General features: G+C 35.3%; 1 protein-coding gene across 3 annotated transcripts; it reads right to left on the bottom strand.

The window, feature by feature from the left end:
• Positions 1 to 2,927: 2,927 nt before the first annotated feature.
• LOC101890358 (phenoloxidase-activating factor 2) lies at positions 2,928 to 15,200 on the bottom strand. 3 transcript variants are annotated; one of them, XM_005177989.4, is made up of 3 exons: positions 15,044 to 15,200; positions 3,954 to 4,337; positions 2,928 to 3,887 (listed from the first exon to the last, which is right to left on the bottom strand). In XM_005177989.4, exons 2-3 carry the CDS (start codon positions 4,320 to 4,322, stop codon positions 3,009 to 3,011), a joined length of 1,248 nt encoding a protein of 415 aa, XP_005178046.1. In that variant the 5' UTR covers positions 4,323 to 4,337; positions 15,044 to 15,200; the 3' UTR covers positions 2,928 to 3,008. The 3 variants fall into 3 exon arrangements, with proteins under 3 accessions (XP_005178046.1, XP_019890450.1, XP_058984243.1); XM_020034891.2 differs by lacking the exon at positions 15,044 to 15,200 and adding an exon at positions 14,616 to 14,633; XM_059128260.1 differs by lacking the exon at positions 15,044 to 15,200 and adding an exon at positions 14,323 to 14,407.
• Positions 15,201 to 15,829: the final 629 nt, after the last annotated feature.

Genomic DNA, 15,829 nt, shown 5'->3' on the forward strand with positions numbered 1-15,829 from the left:
CATGAAAATCAACGACTGCCTAGGAATCATCTTTGTTTTCTATCTCAGATAGTTTAAAGTCGAACCTGATTAGAACAGATGCCAAATCCAATTACAACAATATGCTGATCAAAAATTAACACAGCATAAGTTTAAAATAATTATATTTAACATACCCTCCATTATTGAATGGAGTGGATACATAAAATAATGCATTTAAAACGATTATCTTTGGATTTATTTTTTAAATTCTTCATGTTTATTCCGTTACAAATACATAGGGTGTCCTTTATCATCATTACACACCGTTTGCTGGTTTTCCAAACATATGGTAACAACTGGAAATGGTATACTCTATACGGGTGTCGACTTTTTCGAATAGAATGTGTGCAACCTCAATTTCTCCTTCCATGGACGTTTTTATCCAAATATTGTACACTGATAATTGATGCATTGGCATAATATTAAAATATATCCGGGGAGAGAGTTTCGTGGGTGAGTATTGTCCTTTAGCGACAGTGGAATTGTTATGAAATCATCAGCATTAATTTTAAGAATGCAATGAAAATAATTAGAAACAAATTAATCGAGTGTAACAAAGATCAAACTTAAAATTGTTGACAAAATCATAGACTAATGAAAATATAGACGAAGAAATGCTCATACCGCTCATCTTCGAAAAAATCGGATCACCAGATGTCGTCTATATCGCTTCAGGGGTATGAGTGAAAATATTAAAGTCAGTCAGTTCTAAAATGTTAAAAAATGTCATAAACAATAGGATATTTGTCAGTTAAAAACTATTCCATAATAAGATGTAGGTGAACATTACATGATGACATCGAAATGTTCGCCATTAATCCAGCGGAATTCTTAAAACACGATGAAATGTGTGTTTCGAAGTCGAGTGGGTCGACTGCGTTAATCAGCATGTTGACTATGCAAAAGCGTGCTGAGAGCCACCTCGATAACAAGACAAACCAAATTTTCCGTTGTCGATATATTCATTAGTCTATAACAAGTTAAAAAGCAGTAAGTTCGGCCGGGCCGAACTTTTTATACCCTCCACCATTTGCAACGAATTTGGAAATTTTCAAAAAATAAAATCCATAAAAAATTCTGTTAAAATTTTAAAAATTCCAAATATAGCCATTATATTGGGGTCTATACGACGTGGACATACATAGGCATTGTTTGTCATAAGCCATTACCATATTCAAATTCGAAACTTGAAATAAATGGCGAATAATGTAGCTAAAATCATCAAAATATCGTATATAAGGAGGTGCCGTTAAATTGGAGCTGTGCGAAGACCTGGACCAGCATAGACAATTTTCTGTTACAAGCTGTAGCATCCATTAAGAACTTCAAATACCACATCTCAAACAATTTCGGTGGGTATTGTACCTAAAATCGTGAAAATACCGGATATCGGGAGGTACTGATATATGGGGCCTGTCTTAGGGACAGAAAATTGTCTGTGCAGGTCCACGTCCTCCCGTACCTCCCGATATTCGGTTTTTCAAATTTGGTATTTGTAGTTCGAAATGGATACTACAGCCTAAGACAGAAAATTGTATGTGCAGGTCCACGTCTTCGTATTGCCCACATGTAAAGGTACCTCCCTCAATTCGGTATTTTGATGATTTTAGCGACATTATTAACCGGAATTGTTTCAAATTTGGAATTTGAAGTTCGTAATGGGAACTACAGCATATGACAGAATATTGTCTGTGCAGGTCCACGTCTTCGTATAGCCCCTATATAACGGTACCACCCAATATTCGGTATTTTGATGATTTTAACGTATTTATTCACCGGAATAGTTTCAAACTATGTACTTTGAGTTCGTAATGGAACCTACAGTCTGTGACAGAAAATTGTCTATGCAGGTCCATGTCTTCGTATAGGCCCCATATATCAGTACCTCCTTATATTCGGTATTCACACAATTTTAGGTGCAATACCCACCGAAATTATTTGAGATGTCGTATTTGAACTTCGTAATGGATGCTACAGTCTGTGACAGAAAATTGTTTATGCTGGTCCAGGTCTTCGCACAGCTCCGATATAACGGTACCTCCCTATATACGATATTTTGATTATTCACCGTTTATTTCAAGTTTCGAATTTGAATATGGTAATGGCATATGACAAACAATGGCTATGTAGGTCCACGTCGTATAGACCCTAATATAACGGCTATATTCGGTATGTTAAAAAATTAAAAAAAAAAAAAAATTTAACGGATTTTATTTTTTGAAAATGTCCTAATTCGTTCCAAATGGTGGAGGGTATTCAAAGTTCGTCCCGGCCGAAACTTACTGCTTTTTAACTTGTTATTATTTAATTTTACAAACATATGACACTCTTCTTGCGTAAATTGATTTGGAATTAATTTCAAAATTATTTGAAAATGATAGATGAGTTCCATTATAAAAAAGGGCTGCCATTACCGAAAATAAGTTTAATTTTGCCGCGCAATAACTCTTTATACCGTACACCACATAGTGGCAAATAGTGTTAAGGGTATTATGTCTTTGTGCATTTGTTTGTAACATGAAGAAGGAAGCGGCATAGACCCATAGTTACTTTTGAGGATTCTCATAGAATCACTTTCTGAGTCGATTAATGCATCTCAGTCCGTCCGTCTGCCCATGTATTTTTGTGAACAAAATGCAAGTCGCATTTATTATCCGATTGATAGGAAATTTCCCAAGAGATATTTGTTTGGCCGAAGGACGAACCCCATTGGAATTAGTGAGAATCGGCATAAATTTACAGGTAGCTCCCATGTCTATATTGTGCACCAAATGGCCAATATCAGTCCAAATATCCTGAATTTTGGCACATCCGACCGAATACAGTCTAGAAGCAAGTACATTAATGTTGCTAAAAATCGGATCATTAGGCTCGGCACGAATGGAAAAAATAATCAATAAATAACGAACGTTTCCATAAACTTTATTATTTTAGAAATTGTTGTGTCTTCGAGTATTACAAATGGATTTGAAACTGTTTTGGATCACCTAGGGAGTGAAATCACCGATGGGAATGCCGCGGGCAGAAAGTTTCTCCGAAATCCATGGACGCAAGTGGGGTACGTTGGCATAAACACCTGGGATATTCTCCTCTGCACAGCCAACACCCCAAGCCACAATGCCGGCCTGGTAGTAACGGTCGGCGGTGCCGGGAATAGGACAGACCAGTGGCGAACCGCCATCACCCTTGCATGTGTCCTTTCCCTTCTCACCACCGGCACAGATGAAACTTTCGTGCAGATTGAAGTACGCGCCCAAACGAGTTTGTCTCAAATTGGCTTGGCACCTGTCGTTTGGTACAATGGGCAAATCGATTTTCTTCAGAATAACCTGGTACTGGCCGTCGCGATTGAACTTATCCTTGCCCCAGCCAGTGGCATAGCAACGGCTGTGATCAAAGTTGGCATTTGGCTCGGGCAAACAGATGGGTCGAATGTTCTCCTGCCATTCAAAGGGCTCTTCAAGGATGAGCAGAGCCACATCGTTGTACAGTGCGCCTTTGTTGTATCGTTCGTGTCTGATGATCTCTCGAACGCGTTTGTCAACATGGGGCAGAATCTCGTTGGTGTTCTGGGTGTCCCATTCACCGCCACGTACCACCAATTGATTGGCTTCGCGGTTGATGACACAGTGGGACGCGGTCAGGACAACGTTGTTGGCAATCAACGAGCCACCGCAGTCGTACAAATGGATGATTTCGCCGGCGGCGTCTTCGGTGCGGAGAATTGCCACCATCCAGGGGAATTCGGCGAATTGAGACTCATTGTCGTTGTCGCCAGTAATTCTGTATCCCACACCGTCTTTGTTGCGCCATCCACAACCGCCATGAACTACTGGTGGCAGAGGAGGAATTACAGGTTGGTCTCTCTGAAAGAGAAGTTTTTTTTAGTACAACCTAAGCCGGGAGTAGCTCGCCATTTAATAATAGCTTACCTTGTTGGGAAGATCACAGCAAAGCTCACTGTAGGAACAGACGGAATCGTCAATACGAATATCAATGAAACCCTCTCCAGACGTACTAATAGCGCCATCTACACACAAATGACGTGGGACACATTCCTTGTCGAGGCCACACGATTTGTAGGCACCGCCACCACCCGAGCTGGTATCCACCCTGTTCGCTTGTGTTGGATTGGGTTTGGTAACAGGCGCCGGTGTTGGTTGGAATACTGTGGTGGTTGTCGACTCCGGTTTGGGTGTAAACACGTTGTTAATCAAGTCCTCCAACGACAATCCCTGTCCCCGAGTGCCGACAACTGCCAGCACAAAGACCAACGTAAAGCTGGTCAACTTCATCGCCATGCCGTAAGATGTGATCTGTGAAAAATGAGAAACGATTCAATGAAATGAAAACTTTATTTATTTCAATGTTTCAAAATTCTCCGCTCGATTTGTAAATATATAATTGATAAGAACGCCACTGCCCTAAGCTGGGGGTCATTACGGTTATCAGTGGGAAATTCTAAAATGTAAAATGACTATTGAACACTATCCGAATATTAATGTTTTATTAAAATGCCGCTGCATTTGGGGGACTTGAGAACAGTGTGGCCTTGTTAGTTTGGCACTGTTCCCAGAGCCATGAGATGAGACGTTGCCAATAACGAATTTCTAATGGAATAAATTATTGAAAGTCATAATAATAAGATTTTATAGTACTTTTACAGTTAACCGGATTTAGTAAACCCAATGGAATTAAATTGTCATGGGATATACGTCAAATATATATTCAAAAGGAAGGTCAAAAATACTCTAATGTAAACATACTGTTACATACATACTGGTACAATTATTTTCCGGTGATTTCTATACCTGAAAGTACACATGTGTGCAAAATTTTAGCTTTCTATCGCACTTCGTTCCAACGATGATTGAAACAGATAGTCGGACTTCGCTTATTCGCTGATCTAGAATGTATACTTTGTTGGGTCTAACATGAGTATTTCGGAGAGTTACAAACGGGATGATAAAGTTAATCTACCCTCCGCAGTATGGTGAAGCGTAAAAAGGCGACAATAGTGCTTTTAGATTACTAAATCCATTCGCTTTCGAATATCAGATCCTTTAAATTTGAATTCAATTAAAACGTGCACGTGGTGACTGATCCATTTTTATACCCTACAAAACTGTGTGTTGGGGGTATTATAAGTTTGATTGGGCCAAAAATTATGTAACACCTCGAAATGTTGGTTTCCCACATAGGAAAGTACATATGTATCTTCATATCTCGCCGATTTGAGTCGATCTAGCTCCGTCCGTCCGTCCATGTTAATTCATCAATCACGCTATAGGTCGCAATTATGACCCGATCCTCCTATTTAAGGGTTGAAATAGACCAAAAACTAGACATTTTCCTGATTTTGCTGTTGCTCTACAGATCGCAATGATAGACTAATCAATTGACAGCTGCCTTCCAATTTGGATGGTCATCGGGTAATATTTAGTGGGTGAAATAGACCATAACAATCAAATTTCCGTTTAAACCGCGAATACACAAAAGACGAACTTTTGGCTTTTTAAAACAAGTCATATATATGAGTCTAAATTTGGAGATACAGAGGGACTTCTTGTATTTGGAGGTGATCGCGAAATATTTAGGGGTTCAAATGAACCAAAAACAGAAAATGTTTCCTGATCACACAATCGAAAGCAATCGACACGGAATTTTGCATGAGAAGACAGCGAGGAAGTCTAGCATTTTGGATGACCATATATATTTAGCTGTAAGTTATAGCACGACGAAGTGCGTAAATATTGGCCAAATGTCCCTGCTCTATAATATAATTTCAAAAGCGATTTGGACATAATGTTGTAGGGTATCACATAGTCGGCCCCGCACGACCATAGCCTTTGCTTACTTGTTAATAATTGATTCGAATTTCTTACTGACTTGTTTTCTTTTCATCAAAGAGCCAAGTAAATCCGAATTAATTGAGAATGACGGTTACAATGAGAATTTTTAATGGAATAATTTTGTTCAGTGAAGTTTTGTAATCCTTAGGGCATTTTGTGGAAACATTGTTCACATCCCCAATCAATTTGAAATGTTTTAGAAGGTGTAACAGCTTTGTAGAACTATCGAAATACAGCCCTGACACACAAGATGAATGAAATGCCTGGATTTCAAAACTATGTTTCAAATAGATCAATCTTTCATTTTCAGGACAAACCTGGTTAATATCTTTAATGCGCACACCGCAATGTACTTTTCTTTCAATCATTGATTTCGAAAATATTTTGTTTGTAATTTTCAAAAAATTCATTCTCTTTCGAAAGATCTTACCGAGTACAAAATTACGTGAAGTACTTATTGTTACGTAGTTTGAGTTTCTAAATCTCGATTTTATTTGAAAATATTCAATTTGGAATTGTTCTAGACAAACATTTGTTACTTTCGTTTTGATTATTTCGTGTTGGCTAATATTTGTTTGCGAACATACACATATACACATACGTATGACACACACACACACCAAGTTTCTATTTGTGGAACACTCGTCGTAATTTCACAAAATCATGCATTCGAATTTCTGATAAGCCGAACTCAACAAGAAAGAAGAAAAACATTTGGTTTGACCCAATTCAATATTGTTTGGAAAATACCCGCAAAATGAAATTCGAAATATTCTATGAAAATGCCAACAGGGCAAATAGCTAGCAGTGACATTAAGAAGATATTGATTAAAACATTCTGATGCATGGGTTTGCAAAGAGGATTGTAACCGGCCACAGCACTTCATTCTGTTAGCTTTGTTACTTTCTACCGTATTTCAGAAATTCTCTTTGAAGATGTGGTGAAAAATTCAAAGTATCTAAAATCAGCCGACATTTATTTATTTCAGGCCTATACCGAAACGTGGGCGATACGATTCAATGAAAAATGTTGTCAATCAAAAAATGTGACAACAGCTTTAAAAATCCTAAAATCGAGCTATGCCGCAATATGGGTTTAAGTTAAGTCTTCCACTGCGTAAATTACAAATGTATTGAAACCGATTTAGTGCACGTTTTGGCGGTATCAAATGATACATATCCTCCATAGCCATAGGGCTGACGGTATACAAAAAATAAATTAAAAATGGTTGGAAAGAAGTGACTCCCTTCGAGAGTTACTCTGCGTACAATTCGAATAGCTTAGAAAAATAAGAAACACGGCTCGATCTTTCTTTTGAATCTTTTGAATGAACTAGTTCGAGATTCAAAGTTCAGATTGCAGTCCAATCCTTAATAGTTTTCCATGCCCAACAGATTGTTAACTTGCGACATTGCTTAGAACTGAGAAATGAGAATCAAACGTAGAACTAGGTTCCTAACCGTTCTATAATTTATCTTAGCTCAGTGAACGAAGTTAACAGACCGAGTTCATATGCTCTTTTCATTGAGTCATTCAATCAAACTAGTTCGATCTTGAACCAAACAACTCCATTTGAAATGAAAGAGACGTGAGGTTTATAACCTTTATTGTTATGAAATATGCTTTTGATTCCATTGCCTGGCGATAACACCCCTTGCCATATATGAGTTTTCCGATGATTTGAAATTACAAACCCCTTGTGTGAAAGATAGCAAGAAGAGAGGATCCATATTCCAAATATGTATCAAAGTATTTTAACTTTGGGTAATTAAAATTGATGTATTGATTTTGAAGAATTGTAATTTTATTTCGACACTTTTAATAGACTATCATTCTTTCATTACCTTCTGAGCAAAGCAGTTCTCTCAGAGCGAGTTTCACGAGATCGCCTTGTATGTATGCGATTTTTTTTAATCAGGTTGATTTTATCGCTCGTTATGGTCCGTCTATCCGGCTGGTGTTCACGATGATGCTTGAAGTGAGCCATGGTAGAAGAATACAAGTAGTCGCATCGACACAGCTGTTGGGACTATGGACTGTCAAATCAATTTTGAAATTAAAAATCTCGAATGAAAGTTTATTCAAATTCGTTAAAATTTCTTGAAAATGCATATCATAAGAAACAGTCATTGGTGTCGTATAAGAAAACATATAAAAATCTACTTTTTTGAAAAAACTAACATTTTAAAATTTTTGACATATCAATGTTCCCAAGCGTTGTATTCTTCTACCATGAAGGGAGCTTTCAATTTAATTCAAACATGGTGTATCGTAACAACGTTTATAAAATAACAAAGTATTTTAAAAGGTATATTTGAAAAATTAAACTCCACATGTTTGTAATATTATGTTTTTTTTTTTTTATTTTCTAAGCTGAATACTTCAATTCAAACAACCAATACGCGCACGGCCTGGCGTAAATATGTAACACCCATTGAAAAGCATGTTTTTATTTTCTGTGGTGAATAAAATATCGTTCGTCCGACCTAAAATAAGCTTCGACTTTTAAGAAGATTATGCGTTGATACTGATTAAGAAAACCAACTCAACATTTAATATAACCCACAATAATCTGCATTTTATCCATTCGCCTTAGAGAATCTTTCATCTTCCTGTTCTTAGCCCATAATGAATTTGCAAAAAATTATAATTCAAATAGAAGTAGGACACTGTCAGATTTTAAATTTTAAATATGATTTTTTGTTATTTTTAGCAGTGAAAGTCTGTATAACTTTTATCAGAAATAAGCGGTGCCTCTATGTTTTCGTTTAAATATCTTTCGTTCATAAGTCTATTAACAGACTTCTTCGATTATACAACATACGAGCATATACATATGTACACACAACCAATAAACACTACGTGTGGGAGATGCAGATGAACACATCTACTCAGAAGTGATTTTTTGTTTAAATGAATATGATTTTGCTTAACAAAGGGAAGAAACGCAACGGAATTGACAGGTTTGTGAAATAATAAAAAAATCCCCGAAACAATTTGTTGTAACGCAATCCCTACACATACGCAAAAATCATACATGTGCACAAGTTTATGCATCTGACGGAGAAGGAAGGAAGGTCACAACCAATAAAAATGGATATTCAAGGTGGGTTTTTCTTTTTTTAAGGAATAATGCCAACTTTACAACGCAGCTCGAATAAAACCCGTACTTTTTCGAAAAATTTAGCTAAGTTTGCAGTTTGCACGAATTTGAAACTATCTTTGGGGTTTTTATTTAGGATACTGTAATTTACTGATTTTTCAAACAAGTCGGGGTTAATTTCTGGATTCCAGTTCTATTTCGTTGAAAAAAATTAATCTCCGCTATCAAGAAGAAAAAGAAATCAACAACAGACTCGTTATGAAGTCTTCCTACGCATAACAGGAGGGAACATATGTTGTAAGGTTTAGAATAACGTTAAATAAATTTTGAATAACAATATTTCTTGTTTTATAATTCTTAATTTTATTCATAGAACAATTTTACAAAAACAGCACTGTTGTTATAGTTAATAAGAAAGAAAGGGATAAACTTTTACCGCATTTATGGACGATGCTTGGTTGGTATTCTGATAATGTTAAAACAAATTAATTGAAAAACACCTCATTAGAGATCGTCAAAACGAGCTGTGAGTATTTCGCATTTCCCTTCACAAATTACAAACAATTACGCCACAGTGTGTTGTAGGGTATAATGTGGAGCAAATGTGAAAACATCTTTAATTCTGCCATGAAAATATTTTAATCCGTTTTAAAGTTATGGATTATTGGCCAAGAAAAAAAGTTCTCAGCGATTTGACTTTAAGTCGGGCTTAAATATTGCCATTACGTAATTGTTAATTTGATCTAAGATGTGATATAGCCGCTAATTACGATACACCGCACCGCTCTATCTAGGTTCTTTAGAAAAAGTTCTAAAACCGATGTTAGCCCAAAAGTACTACTAAATGTTTAGCTAATAGGAAAAACTATTTTTCCTAGACCATTTGATTTGCTATGTGTCATTTTTTCGCTTTAAAGCACTCTTATATATTTATACAACAAACAAATGAAATTCCAAAAAAAAAAAAAAATAAATAAAAACACTCATTCATTTGTTAATTGCTTTTATAAATAATTACTGTATAATTTATTTATATTAGCAGGTAGTTTTGAAAACACATCTTCCCAATACGAAGTTGTTATACAAAGTATAGAAATAACAGTGATATTTCAATAATTTGTAATGAAATGATAACATTTTTATAGATAGACGGGAGGGAGTCTATGGCCCAATTACTGATTATGGATCAATATGGCTTTGAAAAACGAAGTGCCAGTACAATATGTACGAGTACGAAAAGTCAATTTTAATGATAATTAATGCAAAACATCATGCACATCTAGGAAACGGGCTCATTTGTATAAATATATGTAGGTATATTGAAAAATATGAACTAAAACTGACGACGATTGAAGTAGAGTTATCGCGATTCCACTGTACGAGGTTACGTAATTAAGTTTTGGGCTTAAAAAAATTGTAAAGCTATCATTTGTAAACTGACGGAAATAATTTATGGAACAGTGTTGGCTTGTTCGTTCGGGGTACCATAGTATTTTCTTGTTATGCTACTTCGTTCATGTAAAACGAAAACATAACAAGTGGAGAAAAATGAACATGTTTATAAGTTCGGTTGTAAGATTTGGAAGATTTCCCAAAAGAATTTTAGTTTTATGTAATTCTTTGGTTTCTCTTCTATTGAGCTTCCGATCTCGTCACTTGGGTAAAAATTGTTTTTTTGTCATAGAACTTATTTTTTTTTAAATAACTTCTGGGGAGAATATCCCAGACAAAAAACAAGGGAACTAATGAGGATTGGTGGCTCTTTCCGAAACCCAGGTATTCCCTGCTTACCCCCTGGTTCTCCACTAATAAACTAACGTTGTTTTTATAAAAACAACGATAAAGGGACTAAGCCTGACAATTGTGCAACAACAAAAAAAATTATTTTAACAATCAATTGATATATCCAAAACGGATATTTCCAACGACTAGTCAGTCAATATAAGTATTTTAATTGGAGGGTGATTTATTTGAAATATTTACCCAAAACATTGGCGATTGCATCTGATATAACTTACTCTAAAATGGAAAGGGATCTATCCTTAGCAACCTCACCCGAAACATTTTGATAATCTTCATTTTACCCTTTAAAAGTAAGACTGAACAACACAACCTACATGTCACGAGTTTAACTAATCAGTACAATGTGATCCTTAATAAATCCATTTTCCAAAAGGAATATACAAATGATGACAATTTTGTTGCACTGTGTAATTGAAAACACGTGCCTTACAAAATCTACATATTAAAATAATAAAAACAAAATAAAAACATACCACTTTTTAAATATGACCTAAGAGCTGTTTCAAACACCGACGAATTATTAAATAATTCAAGTGAATATATCAGAGTATTAGTCTTGGATTAAGCAAATGATTTACGAGCTGGCGTTTTAATTATAGACGAAAACCGAAGGTGGGTATATTGGAGGTTCATTAGACAGGTTATGGTATTGTATCGATATTGTGATAAGAATTAAAGCCATATCCTTTGGAGATTTGACCAAGGCTTTCAAAATCACTAGCATGTGGTGTTATCATAATTGGTGAAGGGTGTAATATTCCAAATACCACATCAAAGCTGAGTATGGCATAAAAATATAAACAAATTAGTGTCACTTTTTTTCTATTGCATTGAAGATTTGTCATATGTTTAATTATTTACATTTTTATTGCGACATATACAATTGATTGATTTAAATTTCGATTAAAAACTGCGCACATAACAATTGCACATTTCAAACTTTTTATCAGTATTAAATGAAATCCTTCTGGTACCATTCCCACAAGGAAGAAAGTAGTCGATATAGTCCAAATCTGGAAAGTCGTAATACTTATATTAGACTGTTGTCAGGTCCAACTTTGGCCTACTCCTTCTGATACCTCCTCCATAAAAGATCAACATTTTGAGCAAGCATAACGTATGTCAGAATTTATTTAAATATACGGACTGCCGCTCTAACTTGTCTGAATTTTGAAAATCGTTGCCATCGAACGGGAGCATAAATTGTATACAACTTTTTAAGCGTATATCACATAAATCCCAGTTGATTCGTTTATTTCAAACATAAATGAATATTTAGATAATAAAACGAAAATTGTCATTTTAGATAGAAGCAATTAAAAAAAAAATGTTAAGTTCGACCAAACCAATCTACCCTCCGCCAAAGTGGTTAAACACCTTTATAAATATAAATATCGGGATCAGTAGTTAAAAGAGCGTTATTTTAAACTGCAAATACCAGTGACATCGGTTGGAGGTTACATTAAAGGTAAGTATGAGATGAGATAGGTTTTTAATGTTTAGCTCTCTCTCTCTCTATTCTAAGTCTTTAAAATGTCACTCCAAAGCGTAAACCTTCATAATCAATATAATTTTTCGCCGAACAACAATATATACTTTGTAAGGTCCAACCTGATCATTTCATGGAGCTACAAATGGAATGACAAAGTTAAAATATTATTTAATTCTACAGCTTAGGTGAGAGAGAGAGAGAGGGAGATAATACATCATATAGCAATTCAGTTATAGCCTCAGAATTATATAAGATTCATGAGCAATCATGAAGTCATTAAAGGTATGCCATGTAGGATATCTTTGAACAGTATTCATGTTTGGTTGGTAAGATTAGCGCTGTACCCAATAGATGTACTAGTAGATAAAAATTATTAACTTGTGCATGTTAATAATTTTTATCGTTTGGGTTGGTGCATATATGCAATCTTAGCAATTAATCAAAACTAAAAACAGTAAGTTGCCCAAATGTACCTAATTTATATATCGTTCGCAATGTATGAATTCCATGATGCTCCACCATACATAGTATGGAGGGTATATTAAGTTTGTCATTCCGTTTGTAACTCATCGAAATAATGATCAAGTTCCGATATCGGTCTACACTTCCATGATTGTAGCCACATTTTCCAATGGAATTGTTTGAAATTCAGCACTTGAAGTTAATTTTGGGTACCGTACCCATATAACGGTACCTCCCGACATCCGGAATTTTGACGATTTTAGCAAAATTTGTCTGGAATCAGATATGAGGATTTCTTAGTAGCTACTTTTGACATTCATGAAAAATTGTGTAACTAGGGCATATAGCCAAATTACCCACAGACATTCTGTATTTTCATGATTGATATTGTCTTCTCCTAGGCGATAATTGTCTGTATAGGTTCACTTACTCCTCGATATTCGACATTTTGATGAATTTGGTCAGATATTTCAGTGGATTTATTTTTAATATAAGCCGGTATATTGGTATATGTATGGGTTTCTTGGCACATTCTTCCGTAGTCCGAATAAACAATAATAATCTTGCAAAAGTGGATCTATTTGAATTATATTTTTCAAAAATCTAAAAAATATATAAAAAAAAATATTTTGTGCACCAAACGTGTAATGTCAGTCCGAATAGTATGGAATTTTGCACATACAACCAAATTAGGCCTGAAAATAAGTGCGCCAAATTTGATCGAAATCGGTTCAGATATAGCTATAGCTCCCATATATATTGTTCATCCGATTTGTTGTATTTGTTACCTACAGCCGTAATATGCACTTCGTAACAACGATATTCAGGGAAATATATCAAATACAGCTCAGACATATCTTTGCCAAATTTTATCGATATCGCCAAATTTTTGGATATAGCTCCCATATATATCTTTATTTGATTTCAAATTATTTATGCACCAAATGGGCAATACAAGTCCGAATTTAAAAGATACATATGCTTCGGCATATTTAGTCCTTTGAACTTTAAATTATAATTATAATCATAGCGTGTATGATTGATTTCTCTCATAAAAACTTTTAATTGTCATGTGGAGATCTACTAAATTAGCAAAGTGGTGTAGGGTATCATAAAGTCGGCCCCGCCCGACTTTAGGACTTTCTTTACTGGTTATGCATTACATCTGAGCTTACATCGATACAAATATAGTTTCCTGCAAAATGAGAACTAAATCGGAGACTCTCCTCTTTATATGCTCATGCCTATTTGTGTATGTGTGAGTTCGAAAAGTGTGATATATATTTGGATGCCCCATAGCTTTGTGGTCACTCATTGTTCAAAATTAGCGAAAACTACGAAATTATGACACTTTTCAAATAGAAAACAAAAGAACAAGTACTCGTTCCGTTTTCGATTCGTTTCAATTACAAAATTGTTTAGAAGCCGATAGCTTGTGTATCGTTCTTATCGGCTCAACAGAAGGAGGGTAAAATTTAAAATATTAACTTAGTTCCCGTTTCGCCTTCAATATTTTTGGAAAGACCGAAGGTTTTCGATTTATTTTCCCGGTTGCTTTGGTAAAAACCCCGGCAATTGTTTAACTTACTAATAAATTATGCTGGGTGTTTGATTTCCATCACAAATCAAATAACAAATTGCGTTTGTGTGCTTATGAAAACTTTACATATCCGAATGGTCACACCTACAATACAATAACTTCATTGATTTTATTTAAAGTGGGATTTCTCAGAATCGTTTTCATACTGCTGAAGGAAATTATTCCAACTTAATTTGAATAAATAGTAGTTCGATCACAAGATATTTGTTTGATTTTTGTTAATTCAGAATTCGAAGAACTTTTCACAAATAATGAACTTGAAATTGCAAAAAAAAAAGTACCCAAGAACAGCCATAAAAAATTACACACAACACTTTTGTTAATAAAACTGGTTTTTCTATTCCGACTTGCTGAGAGATGGGCAAAACCACATTCAACTGCACAACCACACTTAATTAAGCCAACTGTGAGTTGGTGGGGGTAGGTTTGGGGTATCTTAGTATTGATTCACACGAGTTTCTTGCTGTCGTTGTTGTTGTTTGTATATTCGATTGACTGTTTTTAACCGGATTCACTCTATGGTCATCCAAAATTATAGTTCATAAGCTCGTTGTCGTACATCGAGACCTTACGAATAAATATATCTGTCTGTCTGTACGTTCTGCATGTATGAGTGTCGATGTAGATGCGTGTGTACACCACTCATATTTATTCTCAATAATTTCAAATAAAAAATTTATTTTGAAAACGTATCTTAAGCTAAACTCACTATTTCAAGAAGAGCTAGAAGAAAACGACCGATCGCTTAGACGATCTACAAAGAACTGATTTCGGTCTGACCGTTGCTCTGCCATCAAAAGGGGGCAGCGAATCAATATTGTAATTTTAATCGAAGCTGCAGATGTTCCTCTGAAACGAAGATGAGCAGTTTATTCAGTTTGTGTGTCATTCGTTTGTGCACAAAAAGATTTAGTTCTGATTGAGCTTTTAGTTAAATAATAATAAAAAGCTTTCTGCTGCTAGCATTAACATAATGTCCATAAATACAATACAGATGGCGTTTATCGGCAACAAATTGTAACCAGTGCCCTATGGGGTCGATGGCATGTTTTTGAGACAACAAATCATATTTTGAAGTTAGTCATTTGAATAAAAAATAAAAAAAACGTTAAGTTCGGTCTGGCCAAACTTTTAATACCCTCCACCTTAGGGTAAAGGAAACATTATAGCCCATTATGACCCACATATACCAACTTTTAGAAAAATTCATGGGGAAATGTGCCAAAAATCATCAAAATATCGAATATTGGAATATACGGCTATATGGGGCTATACAAAAACGTGGACCTATACATACAGTGTTTCGCCAAAGGAGCTAGAACCCATTATGACCTGCAACTACCAATTTTCAGAGAAACTCGTGAAAAATGTGTCAAAAATCATCAAAATACCAAATATCGGGAGGTACCGTTATATGGGGACTATACCAAAACGTGGACCGATATATCTCATTTTCAATACCAACCATCCTAGACACAATACAAATTGCCCTGCT

Source organism: Musca domestica, unplaced genomic scaffold (genome assembly GCF_030504385.1).
Source record: "Musca domestica strain aabys unplaced genomic scaffold, Musca_domestica.polishedcontigs.V.1.1 5, whole genome shotgun sequence".
In the NCBI taxonomy this organism is placed as follows: domain Eukaryota; kingdom Metazoa; phylum Arthropoda; class Insecta; order Diptera; family Muscidae; genus Musca; species Musca domestica.

Excerpts from the sequence above, each read along its gene's own strand:
- LOC101890358 (XM_005177989.4), bottom strand. The coding sequence starts at position 4,322 with ATGGCGATGAAGTTGACCAGCTTTACGTTGGTCTTTGTGCTGGCAGTT. Across the intron at positions 3,888-3,953 it reads GCTGTGATCTTCCCAACAAG|AGAGACCAACCTGTAATTCC; the intron begins GTAAGCTATTAT and ends CTTCTCTTTCAG.